The sequence below is a fragment of the Pleurodeles waltl genome, chromosome 1_2 (genome assembly GCF_031143425.1).
Source record: "Pleurodeles waltl isolate 20211129_DDA chromosome 1_2, aPleWal1.hap1.20221129, whole genome shotgun sequence".
Lineage (NCBI taxonomy): Eukaryota > Metazoa > Chordata > Amphibia > Caudata > Salamandridae > Pleurodeles > Pleurodeles waltl.
In genome coordinates this window covers 247,452,087-247,475,612 of record NC_090437.1, presented here as the reverse complement: position 1 = coordinate 247,475,612, position 23,526 = coordinate 247,452,087, and the positions used below count along the sequence as shown (strand labels likewise).

The following is a 23,526-nucleotide window of genomic DNA, read 5'->3' as shown; positions in this document are numbered from 1 at the left end:
CACCTGACAAACCTCCATTTGGCTGGGGGGTTTGTGGATGAGAGGAAAATACAAGTAGTGAAATCTCCAGGACATGAACACCCAAACCCTGAGGCTACAATTTCCGGAAAGGTGCAGATGCTTCTGCTACTTACCTGAGGTGCTGGTTCCCCTTTTCATAAAGAGCAACCCAGTTGGCTGTTGCCAAGACTGTTAAGTCCCCACTTGATGTGGCACACAGGGTGCACATCAACAAGCAAGATTGGAGGCACCGGCAGGTTCTTTCTACCATGATGGAACTTCATAAACTTTTCACCACGGACAGAAAGTACTACAACACTGCCCCCCAGGAAGAGAAAAGAGTACATCCATTTGAGGAACTGAAATGCTATCCTGAGAGTCAACTCAAGTATAAGAGCTACCCCAATATTCACAATGAGATCCCTCTCACAGGGCAAAGGCCAATAAACTTTACCACTTAAGAATGTCCCCAAGATTATCATGGATACAATTTCCCATTCGTGCCGCTGATGAGTGTCCATTGTTAATTACATACAGTATTTTCCATAATGTGTGTCAGGACTAAAGTCCTTTTTCTTTTTACAAACAAAAATATTGTCTGGACAATGATTTATTGATTGTTTTTTGATGACTGTTGTGTTCTGAGTCTCTTCCCCCACACTTCCTCCCTGAGTAGACCTTGGGCTATTTATTCCTGTTAACCAGAGGCCAATAGCTAAAGGTGAGTACCAGGCATTCAGGGGCAGATTTAAGAAAATCCTTAACACCCCTTTGTGCCCCCCCAACTGCCCCCATGCGTGCGCCATACACTATGACGCATGGTAGGGGGCAATAGCATCTACATTATTGACGCTATTGATGTACTGTCCAGGGTTACTGTGAAAATTTGGTGCTAACCCTGAACAGTACATAGGGGCCCATTGTATCCAATGGTGTGACCTCTTTAAATACCTGCTCTGAGCAGGCGTTAAAAATGCTGCAAACAATGGCGCAAAGAAATCTTTAGATTTCTTTGCACCATTTTACCTCCCCCTCAATGGGGGAACACTCCACTTGCATACATTATGCGTGGCACAGGCATAGTGTGGCGCAAGGGGTTACAAAGTGGTGCGATGTATGCATTGTGCCATTTTGTAAATCTGGTGTGGCGATTTTGGCCTCGTTGGGACACATTAGCGTAAAAAATAATGACACTAATGTGGGACAAGGAGGTGCTAGGCCCTCTTAAATCTGGGCCTTAGTGTTTTGTAAAATAGTAGGAATAATTCCTTGACACTAGTGATGAATGGATCTAACTCACAGAGTTTGAGGCCAGTTACTTGATAGCCCCACAACTCTTGAAAAGGTTTCCTCACATGTGAATCGCTAAAATAATTTAGAACATTTCTTGAAGAAGTTAGCAGGTATATAAATAGTTTGTGAAATACACATATTTAAACTTTTTGACAGAATTACCATCTTAATCTAATGAATAAACCAGACCAGCAGGAGTGCGAGATGTTCCTGTTGTATTCACTTTGTAAGAAGTGTGGTGTATTTAAATTCAAGACAAAAATTTAAATATGAGTGTTTCTTCAAAATACTGAGCACACTGTGCAATTCAAGGATCTAGATAGAGATCGCATTCCACCTGCAAGGGTTATCTGCATTTTTACTGACTGTATCTTATACCCTGAAAGTGCACCATATAAGGAAGTGCTTCTTTTTGTATGGTCACCCCCAATTTTTTTTTAAAGATGCTGCTGCTTTTTTGACTCTGAGATGGCACTGAGCCCTGCTAACCAGATCTCAGTGCCCGTGCCCTGACCCTAATAGTGTTTGTCGAATTGGTTGTACACAGTTGGAAATGGCTAACTTACCTGTAGCCCCTGGTAAATGGTATCCTGGTATCCATGTAACATAGAGGGGTACCCTTGGCCTTGCTGGCACTGGCTGTACCACCCTGGAGGTCCCGCAGGTAAAATGAGCCCCCTGTCAGCCACCAGGAGAGCAGTTCCACATTGCTTGCTTGTCTTTGCCACTAAAAGTGATGGCAAAGCCACCACTTCCCCTTTACATGTACGCAAGTCACCCCTCTGGCAGGCCTACCAAGTCCTAGGGAAGGGGTGCAACATATGACACAGGCAAGACATGTACTTTACATGTCCAGACAGTAAACCCCACAAATCTATAGCTTTTATTGTGGAAAGACTAAGGGCCTGATTTAGAGTTTGGCGGATGGGTTACTCCATCACAAATGTGGCAGATATCCCGTCCACCGTATTACAATTTATGTAAGATATAATGGAATTGTAACGTGGTGGATGGGATATCCATTACATTTGTGACAGAGAAAAACCATTCACCAAACTCTAAATCAGGCCCTTAGTCAACCCATTGGCAAGTACAGGTTTACATGCTGGCCCCCTCAGTTGTGTTAACTCCTGAACGGTGTGATCCAAGGTATCAAACAATTTATTACATTAAGCCTGACTTGTATCTCAAGTCAATATTAATGTATTTTGTTGCACTGTGCTGTTGCCACTTTGTTGTCTTTAAAACTCCAGTGCCTACCTGGGCACATATGGAGCCTGCCCTACAAAATAGCCTTCTGCCCTCCTGGAGAGACATGCTAACGACTCTCAGGAAGGTGGTCAATCAGGAACTGCAGGCCAGATAGGTACCACCTCCCTCCTGCGGGTAGCCACTTTGGTGTTAGCCCCAAGTGGCAGCCTTCAAAAATGAAGCCGCCTTCGAAGGATGCATGACTCTAAGAGGGAGGGCTGTCCTATTGTTATGGTAGGCAGGCTGGCACAGGAAGTAGAGATGAGAACCTGTTGCTGCTCATGTACCACCCACGTACCACCAATGGAACGCCCCATGACAGAAAGTAGTGCAAAGTAGCACATAGTGCTTCTTTACGTTACTTTGGCCAACAATGGAACGTAAATTCAGATTTGCATTGAAAAGTAAATATCACTACAATGCATTGAACTGGGCTTGTGTTATGAAGGTAATGCAAGCAAGGTGGAAAGCGTTAGTAAACCTGGGCTAGAATCCTTACTTGTTCTACCAAACAATTGCATAAACCTTACACTCTGATTCATATCAGTTCTACATGTATGGTCACTTCTATACCTGCCCTTTACCTCCAGGTTAAATAATTCTTTCTTTATAAGACCTTTATGCTACATGCATTTACTCCCCCTCCTTGCTCTTGTCCAAGCCTACCCAATTGTCTTAATTCTCATCAAATTCTCTTATTACTTTTCTCTAAATGAGTCTCAGACACTTGCAGAACTTTAGCAACCATGAAGAATAGTAGCCAATTACAACCACAAAACTTAGGGCCTGATTTAGATCTTGGCTGAGGGGCTCACTCTGTTACAAACATGACGGGTATTCTATCCGCCATATTACAATCTCATAATAGCTTATGGAGATCATAATACAGTGGACCGGATATCTGTCATGTGTGTGATGGAGTAATCCCTCCGCAAGGATCTAAGTCATTCTCCCGTAAAGTCCTCAACAACACCACTGCATCTTTTATCTCTTTTCTTTTATCTTCCACCAGCACATGCACTTCCATAATTTCAACATTCTTCTATGACTTAATCAGCATTCTGAGTCTCATTGTGTTTGGCCCTGTGTTAGGCCTGAAATCTCTCTTGGCCTTACTGATGCTAGGAGCATAAGTAACTCTTGAGTGACCGGGGATTACCAGGTATTTTGTTGTGTTCAAGGAGGCAGAGGTGCACTAAATGAGCCACTGGCTTTAATGCAAGCAAGAAAAATACACTCACATGCTCTTGTTAAGTAGGAAAAATCATCTTTATTTGGAGTTCAACAGACCTCTCCCCCATACAACTCTGGGTCCCGGCACCACTACACCTGCTGCACTATTGATAGCTATGCACCCTTCATTAACGGTGTCCTCAGAAATGAGGCATCAGGAATCCTGCATCTGATTCCCCGAGTAATTCTTTATTTTTCCTAGGAACTTTAACAAGACTTTTTGTCTTGATTTTGACATTAGGCCAATATTAATGGGCTTTGGGAGCAGGGCAGCAAAGAAAGGTGAGTGCGTCAAAGGGAAAGGGCAGGAATGCACCATATCTATGGTGCATTCCTGTCCTTTTTCACTGCGCTGGTGCCGTTTTGGCAGCCTAGCGCCAACACAGGCACCCTTGCACTGTGGTGCAAGGGTGTCTAGATTGTAGGCAGGATTGTTCTTGTGCAGGAGGGGTCACCTTCCTGCACACAACAATCCTGGGAGGCTTTTTCCTCTTTTTATGTGTGCTGCAGAATGCAGAATCTCTGGGGAGAAGTAAAGTCTTTGTGCATCCCGAGGGTTATAAGGTCTTGTAAGTCTGGGGATGTGTCAAAATTCATGGGTGTTGCGTGGAAACACTCTCCACAAAGCCCATGGGATGCTTCCTGTGCATAGAGTAAGGCAACAAAGTGATTTTCGCTCCCTTACCTTACTCCATATCTATGAGGCCATTCAAATCCACGCAAAGTGGCTTTGCATGGCCTCATTGATATGATTTAAAGGTTTGTGCGCCAGTGCGACACATAAAGTGATGCAACGGCTACACAAGGAGCTCGTAAATATGTGCCTCTGCCTGCTTTCATAAGTCAAAGAATTCAGAATTAAACCAAGAGTCACCGCATGACTCATAATTCAGGTGGTGTCCAGAATCCCTGTTACTTTGTCACCAGAAATACAGCTGCACTAATAATAAGAGCTGCAATATACAATGTTTTGCCAGGCATCTGTAGCAATGCCATACAGCTGTTAACGCCTCAACCAATAGCATTAGCAGTTCTTTCAGCAATATTTATGACTGTAATAATAGAACATGGTACATTTTTCTGTTGTGTGAAAGGAAAAAGAAAAACATACCTCTACAATGTTGGGCTGGATGTGCAATAGGTTGCTGAGCTTCAGATAAGGAGTTAATTCTAGATTCTATAATGCCATCTTGTTTCATTGCCTGTTCTGCTACTGTTGACAATGTATGTTCGTTTGAGAATGCCTGTTTCTTTGGCGAGTTTTCTGGTGTCTCAAAGCACTCACTGTTTTCTAAACCAAATGATTCTCCAGAATCATAGCCCAAGAGACCATCACCTAAATTGCTGACATTGTCCTCTGTTGGGGTCTCGGAGAAAGTGATATCCCCTAAACTGCTGCCATCAGTGGCAGGGAGCTCAGAGATCGGTAATAACACTTTTCCTTGGAATGAAGCGAGGGGTTTGGTATATTCTCTTCTTGGTGACAAGTCCTCACAGATCTGATTTTCAGGTGAACTATGGCGTGGGGATGTGTTTTTTGATTGTTCTATTGTTTTCTTAAAGTGAGCAGCAGCAGGGTTGAGAAAGATTTGAGAAGTAGAAACATTGTGCCCAAAGTCTTCAGTGTGCATAGTGTTGTTTCCACTGTTTGGCAGGACATCAGTTTCTGAAATGGAATCATCAATGAAGAGCAAACTTTCAGATGGGGTCTGAGCAGTAGTGTGGTCAGTGGATGGAAGAGGGGATGGCAGTGAACTTGTGGCACACTCTGTTGTCTCGGCAGAACAAGGCAGCGAGCATTTTACTGCAGCGGGCTCGCTTTCCGCATGTTCTGGTCTATCTGCAAAACATTTGGATGGCTCTGCGGATGGAACCGACTGGCTTTGGGTTATGGTCTTGGAAAACCTATGGTGGGAACAGAATGATCTGGGCAGCAGCTTTCGAGAGGAGCGTTTCACGGAGCGCTGACTCTGCTCTTCTGCATAGCCGGAGTCATCACCATCATTTCCAGAGCTTATACAATTGGTAAATACATTCCTATTGGAAGAGTGTTCCTTCCGTTTTTCAAAGTCCTCTGTCGCGGACCTGGTGATCTTCTTGCTGCATGAGCTAGAGAAGCCAATGGAATGCTTGCTTTTGGTTTTAACGTTCTGATCAGCATTCTGGTTTTGCCCAAGGATATCAGTCGAATGGACCCCATTGGAAATACTGTTTGGTGCAGCTGTATCTTCTTTTTTTTCACTTTCCTTTCTACTGTGGAAACCAATGGATGGGGTGCGGAATATGCTCCTGCGCTTTCCTGTACTGTCTGAACTGGAGTTGGTGCTAGAAGGAGATGAACTGTGGATCCCACTGGCACTACCAGTCAAGGGGGAAGATGGAAGTTGATCCTGCTTTCGACTAATACTCCTCCTGAATATTGGCAGCCTTGAAACAAGTGTCGAGCGTCTCGATCCTGTGTCCCCCATCAGGACTGGAGGTAGGAGTCTTTCGGAATTCCAAGCTGACTGTCTGCAACGAAAGAAGAAAGGTATTATAAATTTGGGTAGTGGTATCTTTGCTAAATATAATAATGTACATAAAAGTATTTCACGAAGCTGAAACAATATTTTATCTATGTGTTCACACTTGATTATAAATTAGAAAATCCACTGTCTAAAATGACGAGAAGTTGATAAGACTCAAAGGACCTCATCATAAGTTAAGCAGAAGAGGGTAAATTATTTGCCACATGTGGGAAATACAATTACCACGGGTGCGGAATTCAAAACATGGTGAAAAAAACTTTCATTGCGGTTTTTTAACTTCCAATGAGGCATAACATGAGAAATCTACATTTAACACTCAGTATTAGGGAGTTTTTGGGCTTTTTTTCAGACCATTTCTGCTGATCAGGTTTGCAAATTTGACTTACCGGAATCTATCAGTGTTAAACTGGGTGGTGGGACAATTATCACAAAATTCATAACTCTGAAACCTGTGCAAAAACTGTTTGTAAAGGGATAGGGATTTAGCCTTGCTCTTGTAATGATGGTCAATATCTGAATATATGAAGAGGAAAACAAAACAGATGAAGATTATATTATACTGCCTTTACTACCTTTGTATTACAATATATTAATATGAAAATGTTTAATTTCACATATAATTAGATGACGGTATCCCACATTCATGCTAGTTTTTGTGATGGCTACAATAATTTCAAAATATGGAGATCCTGTGTATTTTGAATACAGTTTCACAATCCTTGAATCTACCAGTACATGTTTGTTTATATGGAATTGTTAACATATTATTGTCAGTAAAAAGTGGTGACAATTGTTTTAACAGTTGAGTCATTACCAACCATTATTATCATGGATAATAAGAAAGTTGTATAGAGGAAAATGGCCATACCATTTGTCAATTATTAATTTATTGTATTTATCGGTAATTTTTGCATAGTCATCTCTCAGACGTGCATTAGACATTAGAAGATATTGGGGGGTATTTACCAATTTTCTTGCACCCTTTACCACCACCTCCTACTGCCACCGTGGCACAGGGTAGGGGGCAATAGCATCATTTTGCATGAACATATTGGCGCTACTCCTGCAGAGTACAAAGGGGAACATACCTTACACCGTTTTTTTCAGCCTCCCTAACAGGGGAACACTCCCATTACATACATTATGCCTGGTGCAGGCATAATGTAGCACAAAGGATTAAAAAGTGGCACAATGCATGCATTGCTTCACTTTGTAAATGTGGCACGAGGATTTTAGCCTTGCTGGCCCACATTAGAGTAAGAAAAATGATGCTAATGTGGTACAAGGTGGTGCTAGGGGCTTATAAATGTGCCCCAAAGTGCTTCATTTATAATTTGACAGATAGGAAACTGTGTCACAAATATGACGGAGTACAATGTTCACCAAACTAAGTAACCGTCCAGTGTATTTAGATTCAGGAAGAACGTTGTGTTTCCACTGAAGGAAACTTTAGACATGGGGCCTCAGTCTATATTTGCTTTATTTCGAGTAAATTGTTTGATGCCTATTTTTCTTTTCAGGGACACCTAGAAAAGTCTGGCGGTCCTGCAAAGAAACATTTAAAAAAGTGGAGGATATCTCTCATGGTCATTTTTTTTCGTAACACAAAACGTTTACAGAGCAGCTTCTTGAATCACAGTGGCTGCTCAGGAAACTTTTAGGCCCATATTTAAAAGAAAATGACAGAGCACAACGCTGCGCCATAATTGGCAGCGCCACGCTACGTCATTTTCACAACGCAGGTATAAGCCGTATTTAATTGAATACGGCGCACCCCTGTGTTGTCCCCTGCACGGGCATTAAATTGGGCTGCCTAGCGCCAACGCAGGCATCCTTGCATCATCGTGCAAGGCCGTCTGCGTTGAGGGGTTTGATAGTTTATGTGTGGGAAGGTGTCCTTTCCTGCACATAAACAATCACTAATGGTGATTTGGAGATTTGGCACAGAATGCAGCCCACACAGAAGTGCCAAAGCATCATTTTGAAATTATTGTTTATGTGCAGGAAGGGACACCTTCCAGCGCATAATCAATCATGTCTGGCATTTTGCTTTTTCTATGTGCGCTGCAGAGTGCAGCACGCATAGAAAAAGCAAAAAAACGAGGAGGAATAAAAGTACTCCTCCTTGTTGCACTTTGCTAATGCCACCCCTGTGGTGGCGTTAGATTTGGTGCTGCCTCAGGTTTACAAAATCTCGTAAATCTGAAGCAGCGTCAAAATGCAATGGGTGTTATGCAATGGGTGTTGCTATGGCATATCCACAGCAACATCCATTGCACGTCGCTTCCCTGCAAAGGGCTGTGTGTGAAAGGGCCGTATTTACAAGGTAACACCACTTTGTAAATACGTCGCAGGGCATAGAGCCCTTGGAGCGTCACTAAAAGTGATGCTCCAGTGGTGCTAGGGGCTCTTAAATGTGCCCCTTTGTGCCTTTAGAGATGCTGCTGTTGCAGCAGAGATCTCTAGATATCGCAGGCGGTAGTCAACCAGCTCAGCAAAGGTTATTACTTCCACACCCCTGGTGGACAGCAAAGGGGCACGTTGAAGAAAAATGGCGCTGCACCCAGAGCAGCACCACTTTTCTTGTGCCCCTTCGCGCCCCCCCCCCAACACCACCATGTGTGCGGTGTATTTAAAATATGACGCACCATGGCAGTAGTTAGGGGACCAGTGTCAGACTTTTTAACGCTAGCCCGGCGATTTGCAGGATTATTGTAAAAAATGATGATGCTAATCCTGCAAAGCAATCAGAGGTCCATTGAAAGCAATGGAAACCTCCTTTTAATGCCTGCATTATGCCTGGTGTATGCATAATGTAGCGCAAAGCGGTACAAAGCGGTGCAATACATGCATTTTGCCACTTGTAAATATGGTCCAGGGTTTTTGGCCACGTTGGGAGCCATTTGCGTAAAAAGAAATGGCACAAGTGAGGCGCAAGGAGGCACTAGGGGCTCTTAAATATGCCCCTAAATGAGCCCCTTAGTTCAAAAAATGCTTAGTAGCTGGAAGTGGCAAGACACATTGGGGTGATTTGTTTTCCACATAATTGGACAGGACTGCAGTTGCTCAAGGATGTGCCTAAACATCATATACATTTTTTCTAAAGAGTACTAGACCACTAGTTCACTACAGGGTCTGGGGTATCTTGGCTGGCTCAGCTCCAGTGTGTAAGGTGTCAGAGCCAACTTCATCCTAAATCTGCAAGAGATTGGATCCTGCATGCCCACTCTACTTATTGGGATATATTTTGAAGGGATTGTGCCATAGCCCTTGGTAAGGAAGAAAACTTCTGAATTTGTAAAGTTATTCTTACACTGTTGCCTAACCTATATAGATTTTCTACTGGAAACGTACCCTTCTACTTCAAGATCCTACGCTTAGGAAATGATAAAACATTCCACAAAATCGATATGTTCTTTACAGTACAACACATGTGCAATGTGTGAAATGCTAGGAGAAAAAAAAGTTTTCTCCAACTGTGCTTGAGTATGAAGGAGGTGTTCTTTTTGACGCAAAACTTAGTTCAGCAATTTTAGGCCCAGATTTATATTTTTGGGTGCAAAACTGCACTAACGCAGTTTTGCATCAAAATGTTTAGCACCGCCTTGCACCATTTCTGTGCACCAGCCGGGCACCATATTTATGGAATGGTGCAAGCAGGTGCAAAAGGTGGGCTAGCGTAAAAAAAAAAATGACGTTAGTCAGGTGGGGCTGGAGCTATGGAAGAAGGGGATTTTGCACCAAAAAATTACGTTAGGCAGGTTAAAGTTAAAAAAATTACTCTGACCTGCCTAGAGTAATTTTCTGATGCAAAACCATCCATACCACAAGACTCCTGTCTTCTAAGACAGGAGTCATGCCCACCACACCAATGGCCAGCACAGGGGACCCATCTAGTGCCAAATTTATGGAGTTAAAGTCATTTTTTGGACGTGGACACCTACCTTGCCTTCATGAGATGCAAGGTAGGCATTCCCGTGCAAAAAATGACTCTATGGACTTATTATCCCCTGTGCTAAAATCAGGCACGGAGGGGAGGGGGGGGGGTTCAAATCTTTGCACCATTATTTAATGCCTGGGTCAGGGCAGGTGTTAGGGGACCTGTGGGCCTAGTTCCGTGGTGGAACACCATGGAATAAGCCCACAGGTGCCCTCCCCAGACCCCAGTGACACCCCCCACACACCAGAGGGACAGCGGAGGATGGGGGACCCCATGCAAGGTAAGCATAGGTAATTTTTCTTTTTTTTAAGTGCCATTCGGGGCCCTGAAAAGGGCCCCCCTACATGGCACTGGGTGCAATGGCCATGCCCAGGGTACCCTGGACCCCTGTGCTCTCCACTGGGGTGGTGGGCATGACTCCTGTCTTTTCTAAGACAGGAGTCATGTGGTATGGATGGTTTTGCGCCAGGAAATGACTCTAGGCTGGTTAGTCTTTTTTTTTTTTTACTCTAACCTGCCTAACGTCATTTTTTGGTGCAAATCCCCCTTCTTCGATACTGCCAGCCCCACCCGACTAATGTCACTTTTTTTTACGCTAGACTACCCTTCGCACCGGCTTGCACCATTCCATAAATAAGGTGCCTGGCTGGTGCACAGAAATGGTGCTAGCCGGTGCTAAACTTTTTAGTGCAAAACTGCCTTAGTGAAGTTTTGCACCAAAAAGTATAAATCAGGGCCTAAGAATGGGGTAATGGGGGGGAGGCAGCAGGGAGGAGAATCAGGGTCATGTGACTCGAAAAGAAGGATGTTAGATTATGTGTAGTGTCAATGGTAAAAAACTTTGGTAGCCACGAGTAAATGCTATTGGAGAATTTCTCATTATAGGGATGAGTTGCGTTATGCCACTGTAGTTCGTAATACACTAATGCAAATTCGAAATAGTAATAAAAAAGAAAAGAAAATTAAACATAATTTTAGCCATTTTTAGATAAAATATGTTTACTGTCTCTGAAACTGTTTTTTTTTTATTATTACAATGTTTAGGCTACTGCAGTTTCGGAAAGACACCAGCAGAGGGGGTAAGTTCTACATTTATTTAGCCAGTGTTGTATTACAGATGAGAAGTATATTTTCCAACTGTATTTGTAGGCCAGTTTTGACTGTAGAATAAATTCTGGTTGACAGCGCTTTCAGTACGTTCTTCCACAACTCCCTTTATACACCGAGTATGCACGCTCACTGCGTTACCCTCCAAAATAGCATAACACCTACTGGATCATAGAGCCTGACCTTAGAATCAAGGTACACGTTCTGCAAATGCAATCAACCACGTGCATCTCACACACCCCATCCACACAACCCACTAATCCCTAGTAGAGGGGAGTTATACCTCGTATACCATGAGATACATCAATACACCAAAAAGACGGAGTGCTACAGTTGGCATGGGTTAAGGAGTGGGTCGAATAACCCGCACCTCCACTCCCATACTCCTGCCAAAAAACACATGTCAATGTTACTCAGGTTTGGACAGCAGCTTGCAATGACAACTCTTGTCAGAATGTACGGGCGGCCTCCAACACAACTCCACTCTCACTCTGTTTATATGGTGTTCCAACAGACAGTCCCACGGACGAGCCTATGTGGACAAACCCACAACTACAGACCAGTAACTACTTTATAAAAAATGTGTAAAACACAACACAAGAAGATGAATGCTGCATTAAAACTAGGGTTGCCATCTGGCCGTTTTTTTACCAGCATGACTATTATTGTAATATCCTGGCAGGTGCAAGCATTAGGAAAATAACCTAAAGCAGGCGTTTTCCCCTTATCAGTAAATACTTGAAATGGTAAATGTAAGAAGAAAGCAATTTAAAATGAGCGAAGACAAAAAGTCTATGTTAAAAATGGTTACATGCAATATTATGTCATGTAAAGCTCAATGTACGTACAATTTCTGGGCCTTTGCAGAATCTTAAAATGTGAACCAGTGGTGAGAATCTTTCTCTGGGAAAGGTGTCAATCCTCATCAAAACAGACTCAATCCCTGGGCACTCCACTTTATCTTTGTATTACCATAAATAACTCTAGCCCCTTGATATATCCATGCATAATCCGGGTTTTCAGTTTCAAACATATCCTGTTGACAGCCAATTATGTTAATTTAAAATTTTAATGTTCTGGTCAGCTAATAAGCTAGCTCTTCAGAAATGTGTTTGATTTGCTACTCACAAATGTAAATCCTGTCAGCTAGGTCAGCCTTTAATCTTTGACAAGATTACATTAATATCGGTTTACTAACTGTTGCATAAAAGATTTTCGCTCTAATTTGTTTCCAATAAGAGCACTATGTTTTTTCAATTTATATTCTATTCTATTCAATTTCATGAACCAAAAACATCTACATTTCCTCAAACTATGCCAAAGATACATTTGTATGTAGAATTGCTGGTCGTGGAATATGACCTCGAGGCGAGCAAAGTTGTACGCAGATGTACAAGATGTGTACACAGAATCACAACTCAAAACATGCTCAGTAAAACCAGTACATTAATTTCAAGTCAGATACGTGTTTATATATTCAACATTTATAATTTATTTGTGCACAACAAAGTAAAGTTTGGCACTCAAAATATAATACAAACAGTTTTTATAAGCCCTGCACTCTAACATTGTCTGGTTAAGTCCCCGAGTCCCACTTCCCTGTCTAAGGATGGTGATTATTCTACATTCATGTGAAGTGATCTTTTCAGGTTAGAACGTGCTATTAAGTACAAGTCCTAGAAACACCTCAATGGATCTTAAAAGTCAAAGTGTCCCAGCGGTGCAGTGCTTTTAGTTGGGGCAAGTTTAGTCTGAGGCTCAGAGGCTCGCTCTTGCTCGAGCAGTGTTCCTGCAGGCCAAGGCACGCATCAACAGCCCGGTGGTAGGTAGAAAGTCTGACTGCTGCGAGACAGGAAGAAAGCATCCATGATGCTCTTCTGATCATGTGTAAAAGTCTTCCTGAGTCCGGCGGCCAGTCACAACATTGCACTGGCAAAGGTCCACTTCTTATCAAAGTGATGCACCGGGGCGATGGCTCTTATCTTTTTTGCAGCCTCCACCTGGCATGCGGAAGTTGCAAACAGCAGCACTTTGGCTGACAGTCCGATCTGTGCAACAATCCTCAATCTTCACCGAGGTCCCCGGCATTTGGGGATCATGCACTAAGGATGATGGCCTAATCAATGCGGGTGTCTTCAATCCTCACTGCAGCCCCCAACAGTCATACAGGAATCACAAACAGCAGCACTCAAATTGATGGCCAAACTGGGGCCACATTCCTCAGCATGGACCTAAAATCTCACACTCTGCTTCAGGGATTCACTCAACAGGATCCCCGCTGCATCTCACTACTTCCAGGAGCTCTCCTACTCCTCAAAGGATCATCAGGTCTCAGCATGCAGGCTGGTGCTCCAGGATCCAGGGAAAGTGGGCTGCACACTCCTGGGTGATCTCCCTTCACCCATTCGGGAGACTAGCAGACTTTAGTCTCAATTCCTGGTCACAGCAGGCAGAGGTCATGTTTAGCTTCTCCACTCTGAAGTACAGCTCAACTTTGACAATTTTGGGAGGCACACACTCTCCTTTTTATGATTTATTTTCCCAAATATGTGTGATTCAGGCCCATATTTATGGAAAGTTAGCGCCACCTTAGCGTCATTTTGTTATGCTAAAACAGCGCTAACTTATCTCCATATCTATATTTGATGCTAGACCCATCTAGAGTAAAAATATTGGAGTTAGTGCCATTTCTAGAAAGCCCCAACCCTCTTTGCGTCAATGAGATGCAAGGTAGCCATTCCCTACCTAAAAATTCTGCTAGCCCCCCACGCAACTAGGAGGCAGGCCTAAATAATGGCGCTAAGCCCGATTTGCATCATTATTTTACACCTGGTCAGACCATGCGTTAATGTGCTTGTAGGCCCATTTCAATGGTTAAACATCATGGCAAGGGCATGAAGAAGTCCACCCCAACCCCCAGCATCACCACCACCCACACCACAGGGACACTACATGAGGAGTGAGCCCATCCCAGGTAAGTTGCAGGTAAGTGCATGTGTATGTGCGTGGTGTGCCACTGGGGGCCCCTTACATGGGGCCTCCTGGCTGGGACTGGGTATATTGGGCTTGCCCTGGGACACTGGTCCCCTGTGGTGTGCATTGGGGTACTGGTATTGATTCCTGTGTACACTTAGACAGGAGTCATTTTTTGGCTGCTTGTGCATCAAAAATGACACAAGGCTGATTAGTGACAGATATTTTGCTTCTAATCAGCCTAGCGTCTTTTCCCCTAACGCCATCCGTCACTGAATAGCATCTTTTTTTTGAGCCACTAGCCATTCTTTAGCACCATTGTGCGTCACTGATAAATATGGCGCAGAGATGGCGTTAGGGTATGGTGTTAGCTCGCATTAAAAAAATGACGCACAACTGAGCAAGTGCAGTTGTGCGCCATTTTCCATAAATATGGGCTTCAGTGTCTTAGTCTTTGGAGATTTCCGAATTTGAAGTGCCCATTCCTCTGTCATGAAATTTGTCCAGGATGCAGTCTATCACAGCAGGAGTGACTTCAATCTTGATAGCCCCCCACACAGGTCATGGGAATCACACCTGTATGTCAGCTCCACTGATATATGCCTATCAAAAGGGTACCAAGCCACCCAGCCCTATTCCTTATTATTTTCTAATCAACCTTACTCATTCCTGAGATATTGCTTAGCCCCATGGACCAGTGAGCTTTTGAGAATCAAGGAAACCTTTTGAAATGCATGAGAGAGCCTGGCTCTCCCTTCCTCCAGTGTGTATGTCCCGCTCAACTTTCAGGAATGGAGGCAATCTACAAATCTGTCTAGAATGGCCGCTCCACCTAAACATGCCTTTTCCTAGACCTTGTACTTCCAGTATGGAACATAAAAGCCACCACATACTGTACCATACAAAGTCACACATATAATAAACACACATGCATTCACACCCAAGCTGCTAAGTGCTACATACTAACATGCTGTAGGTCATACGCAAGTTGTGTATACAGCAACAGGTTGTTACGTAGTTGGGCTGGTAGGCCTCACTCCGGAGACAAGGATAAAAAGGCTTGTTCACTTAACTAATCATTGGTTAAAAAACAGTGTGGTGCCACCACTGTGCTCATACTACTTAACTCTGGGTGGGGGCAGTAGCCCTTTACCAAAACTAGTTTTGTGCTTTGTGTGCCCCTAATGGTCGGACAAGACTATAATTAGAAAAACAGGCCTATATCATGGCGCAGATGCATGATCTGTGTTTGCCCATGATGAAAAATCCATACCAAGGAACCAGGTATTGCGTTGTCAGGGCACCCAGGGGAGGTATACATATACATTACCGTTCAGTGAACTTTTTCATCCCAGCAGCTGCAAATCAACACGTCAAGTGATGCACACATGCTGATGACCTTCAAGGGAGGTCACAAAATGCTTCATTTCCCTTTTGACTGCCCTTGCCTGGAAGAATCTAGGGCCAGTACAGATTGGCCAGACCCACAATCGGAGAGTAGAAGGGCACACTGAGTTAGGCAAATAAACAAATACAAATAACAGCTGACCGCTCCTTCACTATGGCTTCCTGCAGAACCAAGAGGACAAACAATTGGTGAACACTGCATTATACAAAACTCTGTTTGTACAGGAGGCATAGCATGAGAAATAAACCTGAAGGTGAAGACGGAATCACATGTACCATGGTGTTTTGAAGACACACTGTCAAAAGCAGTACACTATCAATGGACCAGAGAACAGTGGAACACTAGAGCAAGGACAGTAGCACATGGGAAAAGTGAACATAGCTTCCTCTGGGACAGGGATATACTCACAGTCTGCAACAGAACTGTTGGACCTGGCTTTTTACCAGGGACATCCCCAAACTTTTTGCCTCCTTCCTCCTATTTTTTCTGACCTGTTGTTGTTGGCTTTTGACCTCTGAGCACTTTACCACTGCTAACCAGTGCTAAAGTGCATATGCTCTCTGTGTAAATTGTACTATTGATTGGTTTATCCATGATTGACTATTTAATTTACCTGTAAGTCCCTATTAGAGTGCACTACATGTGCCTATGGCATGTAGATTAAATACTACTAGTGGGCCTGCAGCACTGGTTGTGCCACCCACCTCAGTAGCCCCTTAACCTTGTCTCAGGCCTGCCAATGCAAGGCCTGTGTGTGCAGTTTCACTGCCACTTCGACTTGGCATTTAAAAGTACTTGCCAAGCCTAGAACTCCCCCTTTTCTACATATAAGTCATCCCTAATGTGTGCCCTAGGTATCCCCTAGAGCAGGGTGCTGTGTAGGTAAAAGGTAGGACATGTACCTGTGTAGTTATATGTCCTGGTAGTGTAAAACTCCTAAATTCGTTTTTACACTACTGTGAGGCCTGCTCCCTTCATAGGCGAACATTGGGGCTGCCCTCATACACTGTTGAAGTGGCAGCTGCTGATCTGAAAGGAGCAGGAAGGTCATATTTAGTATGGCCAGAATGGTAATACAAAATCCTGCTGACTGGTGAAGTCGGATTTAATATTACTATTCTAGAAATGCCACTTTTAGAAAGTGAGCATTTCTTTGCACTAAAATCTTGTTGTGCCCTTCAATCCACGTCTGGCTAGGTTTAGTTGACAGCTCCTTGTGCATTCACTCAGACACACCCCAAACACAGGGTACTCAGCCTCACTTGCATACATCTGCATTTTGAATGGGTCTTCCTGGGCTGGGAGGGTGGAGGGCCTGTCCTCACACAAAGGACTGCCACACCCCCTACTGGGACTCTGGCAGACAGGATTGAGCTGAAAGGGAACTTGGTGCATTTCTTAGAGACTCTTTGAAGTCACCCCCACTTCAAAGGCACAACTTAGTATAAAACAGGGCCTCTGCCCTACCTCATTAGACACTTGCTGGGGAAGAAACCGGAACCAGAAACTACATCCTGCCAAGAAGAACTGCCTGGCTGCTCAAAGGACTCACCTGTCTGCTTTCTACAAAGGACTGCTGTCTTGCTGTTGCCCTGCTGCCTTGCTGAACTCTTGTCTGGCTGTGAAAGTGCTCTCCAAGGGCTTGGATAGAGCTTGCCTCCTGTTCCTTGAAGTCTCAGGACCAAAAAGACTTCTTCCTTTCACGTGGACGCTCCGTGCGCCGAAAATTTCGACGCACAGCTTGTTTCGCGGCGAGAAAAACGCCGCACACCGACGCTGATCGACGCGACGCCCTCGGGACGATCGAGACTTCGACGCACAACCTCGCAAGGACAAAGCCGCTCGACTTTCCAGGAGAAATCGACGCGACGCCCACCGTGAGTGCGAAACTTTGACGCACGGCCTCGCAAGGACAACGCCGCCCGACTTCCAAGGAGAAATCGACGCGACGCCTGCCGTGAGACCAAACTTTCGACGCACGGCCTCGCAAGGACAACGCCGCCCGACTTCCAAGGAGAAATCGGCGCGACGCCTACCGTGAGATCGAAACTTCGACGCGCAGCCCCGCAGAACGACGCGCAGCCGGAAAACAAGCAGGAGAATCCACGCACAGACCCGGGACATCTGGTAATCCCCGCGATCCACAAAAAGAGACTGTCTGCGCGCCGGAAAACGACGCCCGACTTCCCCGCGTGGAAAAGAACGACGCAAGTCTGTGTGTGCTGAGGAGAAATCGACGCACACACCCCTTTTTCCACGCATCTCTTCTCCTGTGGCCCTCTGAGGAGATTTCCCACCAGAAACCAGGTACTCTGTGCTTGAAAGACACTTTATTGCTTTTTAAAGACTTAAAGACACTTAATGTCACTTCTCAGTGATATCTTTACAAATTCGTATTGCAACTTTGATCGTGTTGACCTACAATTATCCAGATAAATATTCTATATTTTTCTAAACACTGTGTGGTGTATTTTTGTGGTGTTATACTATGGTGTTGTATGATTTATTGCACAAATGCTTTACACATTGCCTTCTAAGTTAAGCCTGACTGCTCGTGCCAAGCTACCGGAGGGTGAGCACAGGCTGATTTTGGATTGTGTGTGACTTACCCTGACTAGAGTGAGGGTTCTTGCTTGGACAGAGGGCAACCTGACTGCCAACCAAAAACCCCATTTCTAACATTGGTGATCAGCGGTGAGGATAGGACTTGTGTTTGTGCAGTGACATACAGTAGCTAAGTATTTCACTACCTACCCACAGTTGAAGGTCAACTTGATTTTTCATCTTTTTTGGCTTTGGTTCTCTGATGTCCTCCTGGATATACTATTGATATTTTGGACTTTGGATTTTGGTTTTTGCTAGTAAGATCTTATCAGAATGGGATTGCTTACCAACTCATGCTTTGTTCGTACTGACCACCTCACTAAGGCTGACCTAAGGAAGCTTTGCAGACAATGGGGCCTTCCTGTAGCAAGGAGATCTACTAAAGCGGAGATGCTCCATCACTACATAGTCTGGGGGGAGGAAAGATGGGCAGAGAGAGAGGCAGCAAGAAACCAAATGACTAAGTACCCCTCAGATGAGGAGGAAGACTACTCAGATGAGGAGGAAGGCTACTCAGAGTTGGACAGTGACCCAGAAATAGATGAATGGCTCCGAAGTCAAAGGCGACAGGAGCAACAATTAGAGGAGTATCTTGCAGAGGTTGAGGCAAAAAGACTTTTAGCCCTGGAAGAAGAAAAGATTGCAGCTCAAGAGCTGAGCGGTAAAGAGCTGAAACTGGAGGCCGGAAGGGCTGAGTCCAGTTCAGATGGTGGCAGCAAAAATCTTGCATCTAGTACTGCTGAAGAAGGGCACAAGCCCAGAGATGTGGTGCCCAACTTGAAGAAGGGAGTTGACACACCCCAGGCAGTTCAAGGGTATGAGGTAGTTCCCGTTATGCACAGGGTCCCTGAGAAGGATTGGGGAACTGGCACAGGGAGTCATATTCCTACTGGGGGGAGGGACACTTTACTGACTCTAGCAGAGAGTGACAGAGAAAAGGGTTCCCCCCTGGTGGACGTCCTGGATATAGAGTGTAGAGACATCCCAGAAGAGTATGGGTTGAGTGTCAGGGACAGGCAGATACTGTCTCACCAGTCTCAAGAGGGTGACATAGAGTGCTTTTCCAAGGCTGAGTTACTGGGTGGTTGGGTGAAGGGTACTGTGGTTAATACATGTGAAGGGCAGAGTGATGTAATTGCTGGAGAGCATATGTCTGGTCCTTATTTTCCAGAGCTACGCCAACACCAGGTGGAGTGTGAGTTCTCTTACCCCAGGGAACTTACAGTGGAGGCAGACTTTTGGGTGAGTACCAGAGAGTCTGAAGAGGCATTTGGGGGTGCTCCTGAAGGGAGTGGTCTAGGTGGTTCCCGACCAAGTGAGGTGGGAGAGGATTGTAGTGTCCCAGGTAGGTCTCAGAGCCTAACCTGTGCCGTAGGGCCACCTTTTGAGGGAAGCCCCGCAGTGTCAGAAGAACTTGGGGGGATGACTGTAGACAGCATCCCAACAGTTCTGGTGTCTGGCAGTACCACTCCTAGTGAGGGGGTGCAGAAGTCCAGACATAGGGTTGAGAGGGGGTGGCAGACCCCAGTGGAGGATCTTGAAAGTCAGGGGTCAGCTCTTAGAGCAGAGCCCCCCAGGAATGACCCAGGTGAGACCGTTTCTGGTTTGGGGGAAACCCCGACTCTGCCGGATGGGCAGAGGTCGGGAGACCTGCGCCAACCAGACTCTTGTGTGGCCCTTGGGGACGGCGTGTCCCTTGTGGGGGGTGAGAGTGCCCCCCAGGAAGTCCTGGCATGCCAGGCAAAGATTCAACCTCAGGGTGGTGACTCTGGGTTGGATAACCGGGTTCAGAGGTTAAACTTTGACCTGGTGGGGGGTAGATGTGCCCCCCAGAAAGTCCTGGAATGCCAGGCAATGGCTCAACCTCAGGGTGGTGACTCTGGGTTGGCTTACCAGGTGAAGAGGTCAAACTCTGACCTGGTGGGGGGTAGGTGTGCCCCCCAGAAAGTCCTGGCGTGCCAGGCAGTTGTCCAACCTCAGGGTGTCGACTCTGGGTTGGATGGCCAGGTTCAGAGGTTAAACTCTGACCTGGTGGGAGGTAGGTGTGCCTCCCAGAAAGTCCTGGGGTGCCAGGCAATTGCCCAACCTCAGGGTGGTGACTCTGGGTTGGCTAACCCGGTTCAGAGGTCAAACTCTGACATGGTGGGGGGTAGGTGTGCCCCCCAGAAAGTCCTGGTATACCAGGCAATGGTTCAACCTCAGGGTGGTGACCCTGGGTTGGAGAACCAGGCTCAGAGGTTAAACTCTGACCTGGTGGGAGGTAGGTGTGCCTCCCTGAAAGTCCTGGCCTGCCAGGCAATGGTTCAACCTCAGGGTGGTGACTCTGGGTTGGATATCCAGGTTCAGAGGTTAACCTCTGACCTGGTGGGGGGTAGGTGTGCCCCCCAGAAAGCCCTGGTGTACCAGGCAGTTGTCCAACCTCAGGATGGTGACCCTAGGTTGGAGAACCAGGTTCAGAGGTTAAACTCTGACCTGGTGGAGGGTCAGTGTGCCCTCCAGGAAGTCCTGGCGTGCCAGGCGATTGTTCAACTTCAGGGTGGTGACTCTGAGTTGAATGGCCCAGTTCAGAGGTTAAACTCTGACCTGGTGGAGGGTCAGTGTGCCCTCCAGAAAGTCCTGGCGTGCCAGGCAATTGTTCAACCTCAGAGTGCTGACTCTGGGTTGGATAACCGGGCTCCGAGGTTAAACTCTGACCTGGTGGGGGGTAGGTGTGCCCCCCAGAAAGTCCTGGCGTGCCAGGCAATTGCCCAACCTCAGGGTGGTGACCCTGGGTTGGGGAACCAGGCTCAGAGGTTAAACTCTGACCTGGTGGAGGGTCAGTGTGCCCTCCAGGAAGTCCTGGCGTGCCAGGCAATTGTTCAACTTCAGGGTGGCGACTCTGAGTTGAATGGTCAGGTGCAGAGGTTAAACTCTGACCTGGTGGGGGGTAGGTGTGCCTCCCAGAAAGTCCTGGTTTGCCAGGCAGTGATCCAGTCTGAGGGTACAGACCCTGGGCTGGAAAACCAGGTTCAGGGTGTCCCCCCGGACCTGGAGAGAGGGGCTACTGATAACAGTGCCCCTACCCTATTGTCTTCTGAGGAGGCCACTCCTAGTTGGAGGGTGCTGGACCCCAGAAGGGAGGGCAGGGGGAGGGAAGCCTCACCCCGGACCCTAGTCCAACCTGAAGGTACAGACCCCAGGTTGGAGGGCCAGTGGCAGGTTAACAGCCCTGCACTGGTGGAGGAATGGTACAGGGCGACTTCTATAAGCACCCTGACCATGGTGGACTCTGGGGGCACCGCTCCAGGAGGGAGGGTACAGAGCCCCAGAGGGGAGGACCCGGTTCAGGCTGTCATCCCTGACCTGGTGGAAGGGAGAGTGGTTAAAGGGTGCCCAGCACCTGGGGCTACCGCCCCCCACTCTCCACAGCCACAGTGGTGGGAGAGCTGTGAGAGGCCTGGGGTCTGGCTCTCATCCCTGACAACTGTCAGTAACCACAGTGGCTTGCTGTCCGGGTGGACAGAGTTATCCCTGGGGAGGGGACAAGTGTCACACCCCGGGGATAGAATGGGCAACACCACTGGGTTGGTCCTGGTGGTACTATCCTGCTCCTGGGATACATCTGTGAGCAATGTAAGGTTAGGTGCTGCACAGATGGGATCCGCAGGAAAGGAGAAAGGTTCCCCATGGATGGGCTTAGTGGGCCCTGAGAGTATGGACAGAGGGATCCAATTGGAGTCAGGAAGGCGAAGAACTGGAGCATGCCCCTGCTGTTGTGGGCCTGGGTCCTTGTTCTGTCGCCTCAAACAGGGAAGTACATCAGGATAGTGATTGTTCTCCCCTGGCTTTAGGCTGGTAGGGGGTCATGTTGGACCTGGCTTTTTACCAGGGACATCCCCAAACTTTTTGCCTCCTTCCTCCTATTTTTTCTGACCTGTTGTTGTTGGCTTTTGACCTCTGAGCACTTTACCACTGCTAACCAGTGCTAAAGTGCATATGCTCTCTGTGTAAATTGTACTATTGATTGGTTTATCCATGATTGACTATTTAATTTACCTGTAAGTCCCTATTAGAGTGCACTACATGTGCCTAGGGCATGTAGATTAAATACTACTAGTGGGCCTGCAGCACTGGTTGTGCCACCCACCTCAGTAGCCCCTTAACCTTGTCTCAGGCCTGCCAATGCAAGGCCTGTGTGTGCAGTTTCACTGCCACTTCGACTTGGCATTTAAAAGTACTTGCCAAGCCTAGAACTCCCCCTTTTCTACATATAAGTCATCCCTAATGTGTGCCCTAGGTATCCCCTAGAGCAGGGTGCTGTGTAGGTAAAAGGTAGGACATGTACCTGTGTAGTTATATGTCCTGGTAGTGTAAAACTCCTAAATTCGTTTTTACACTACTGTGAGGCCTGCTCCCTTCATAGGCGAACATTGGGGCTGCCCTCATACACTGTTGAAGTGGCAGCTGCTGATCTGAAAGGAGCAGGAAGGTCATATTTAGTATGGCCAGAATGGTAATACAAAATCCTGCTGACTGGTGAAGTCGGATTTAATATTACTATTCTAGAAATGCCACTTTTAGAAAGTGAGCATTTCTTTGCACTAAAATCTTGTTGTGCCCTTCAATCCACGTCTGGCTAGGTTTAGTTGACAGCTCCTTGTGCATTCACTCAGACACACCCCAAACACAGGGTACTCAGCCTCACTTGCATACATCTGCATTTTGAATGGGTCTTCCTGGGCTGGGAGGGTGGAGGGCCTGCCCTCACACAAAGGACTGCCACACCCCCTACTGGGACTCTGGCAGACAGGATTGAGCTGAAAGGGAACTTGGTGCATTTCTTAGAGACTCTTTGAAGTCACCCCCACTTCAAAGGCACAACTTAGTATAAAACAGGGCCTCTGCCCTACCTCATTAGACACTTGCTGGGGAAGAAACCGGAACCAGAAACTACATCCTGCCAAGAAGAACTGCCTGGCTGCTCAAAGGACTCACCTGTCTGCTTTCTACAAAGGACTGCTGTCTTGCTGTTGCCCTGCTGCCTTGCTGAACTCTTGTCTGGCTGTGAAAGTGCTCTCCAAGGGCTTGGATAGAGCTTGCCTCCTGTTCCTTGAAGTCTCAGGACCAAAAAGACTTCTTCCTTTCACTTGGACGCTCCGTGCGCCGAAAATTTCGACGCACAGCTTGTTTCGCGGCGAGAAAAACGCCGC

General features: G+C 46.2%; 1 protein-coding gene across 1 annotated transcript in view; it reads right to left on the bottom strand.

The window, feature by feature from the left end:
- The window catches only part of CCSER1 (coiled-coil serine rich protein 1), a 2,320,004-nt gene that overhangs the window by 1,897,331 nt on the left and 399,147 nt on the right, over positions 1 to 23,526 (bottom strand). Inside the window, exon 2 of the mRNA XM_069237981.1 lies at positions 4,889 to 6,288. Coding sequence (XP_069094082.1) covers positions 4,889 to 6,245 — 1,357 coding nt within the window. The 5' untranslated portion in view covers positions 6,246 to 6,288. The remainder of the gene's footprint in view (positions 1 to 4,888; positions 6,289 to 23,526) is intronic.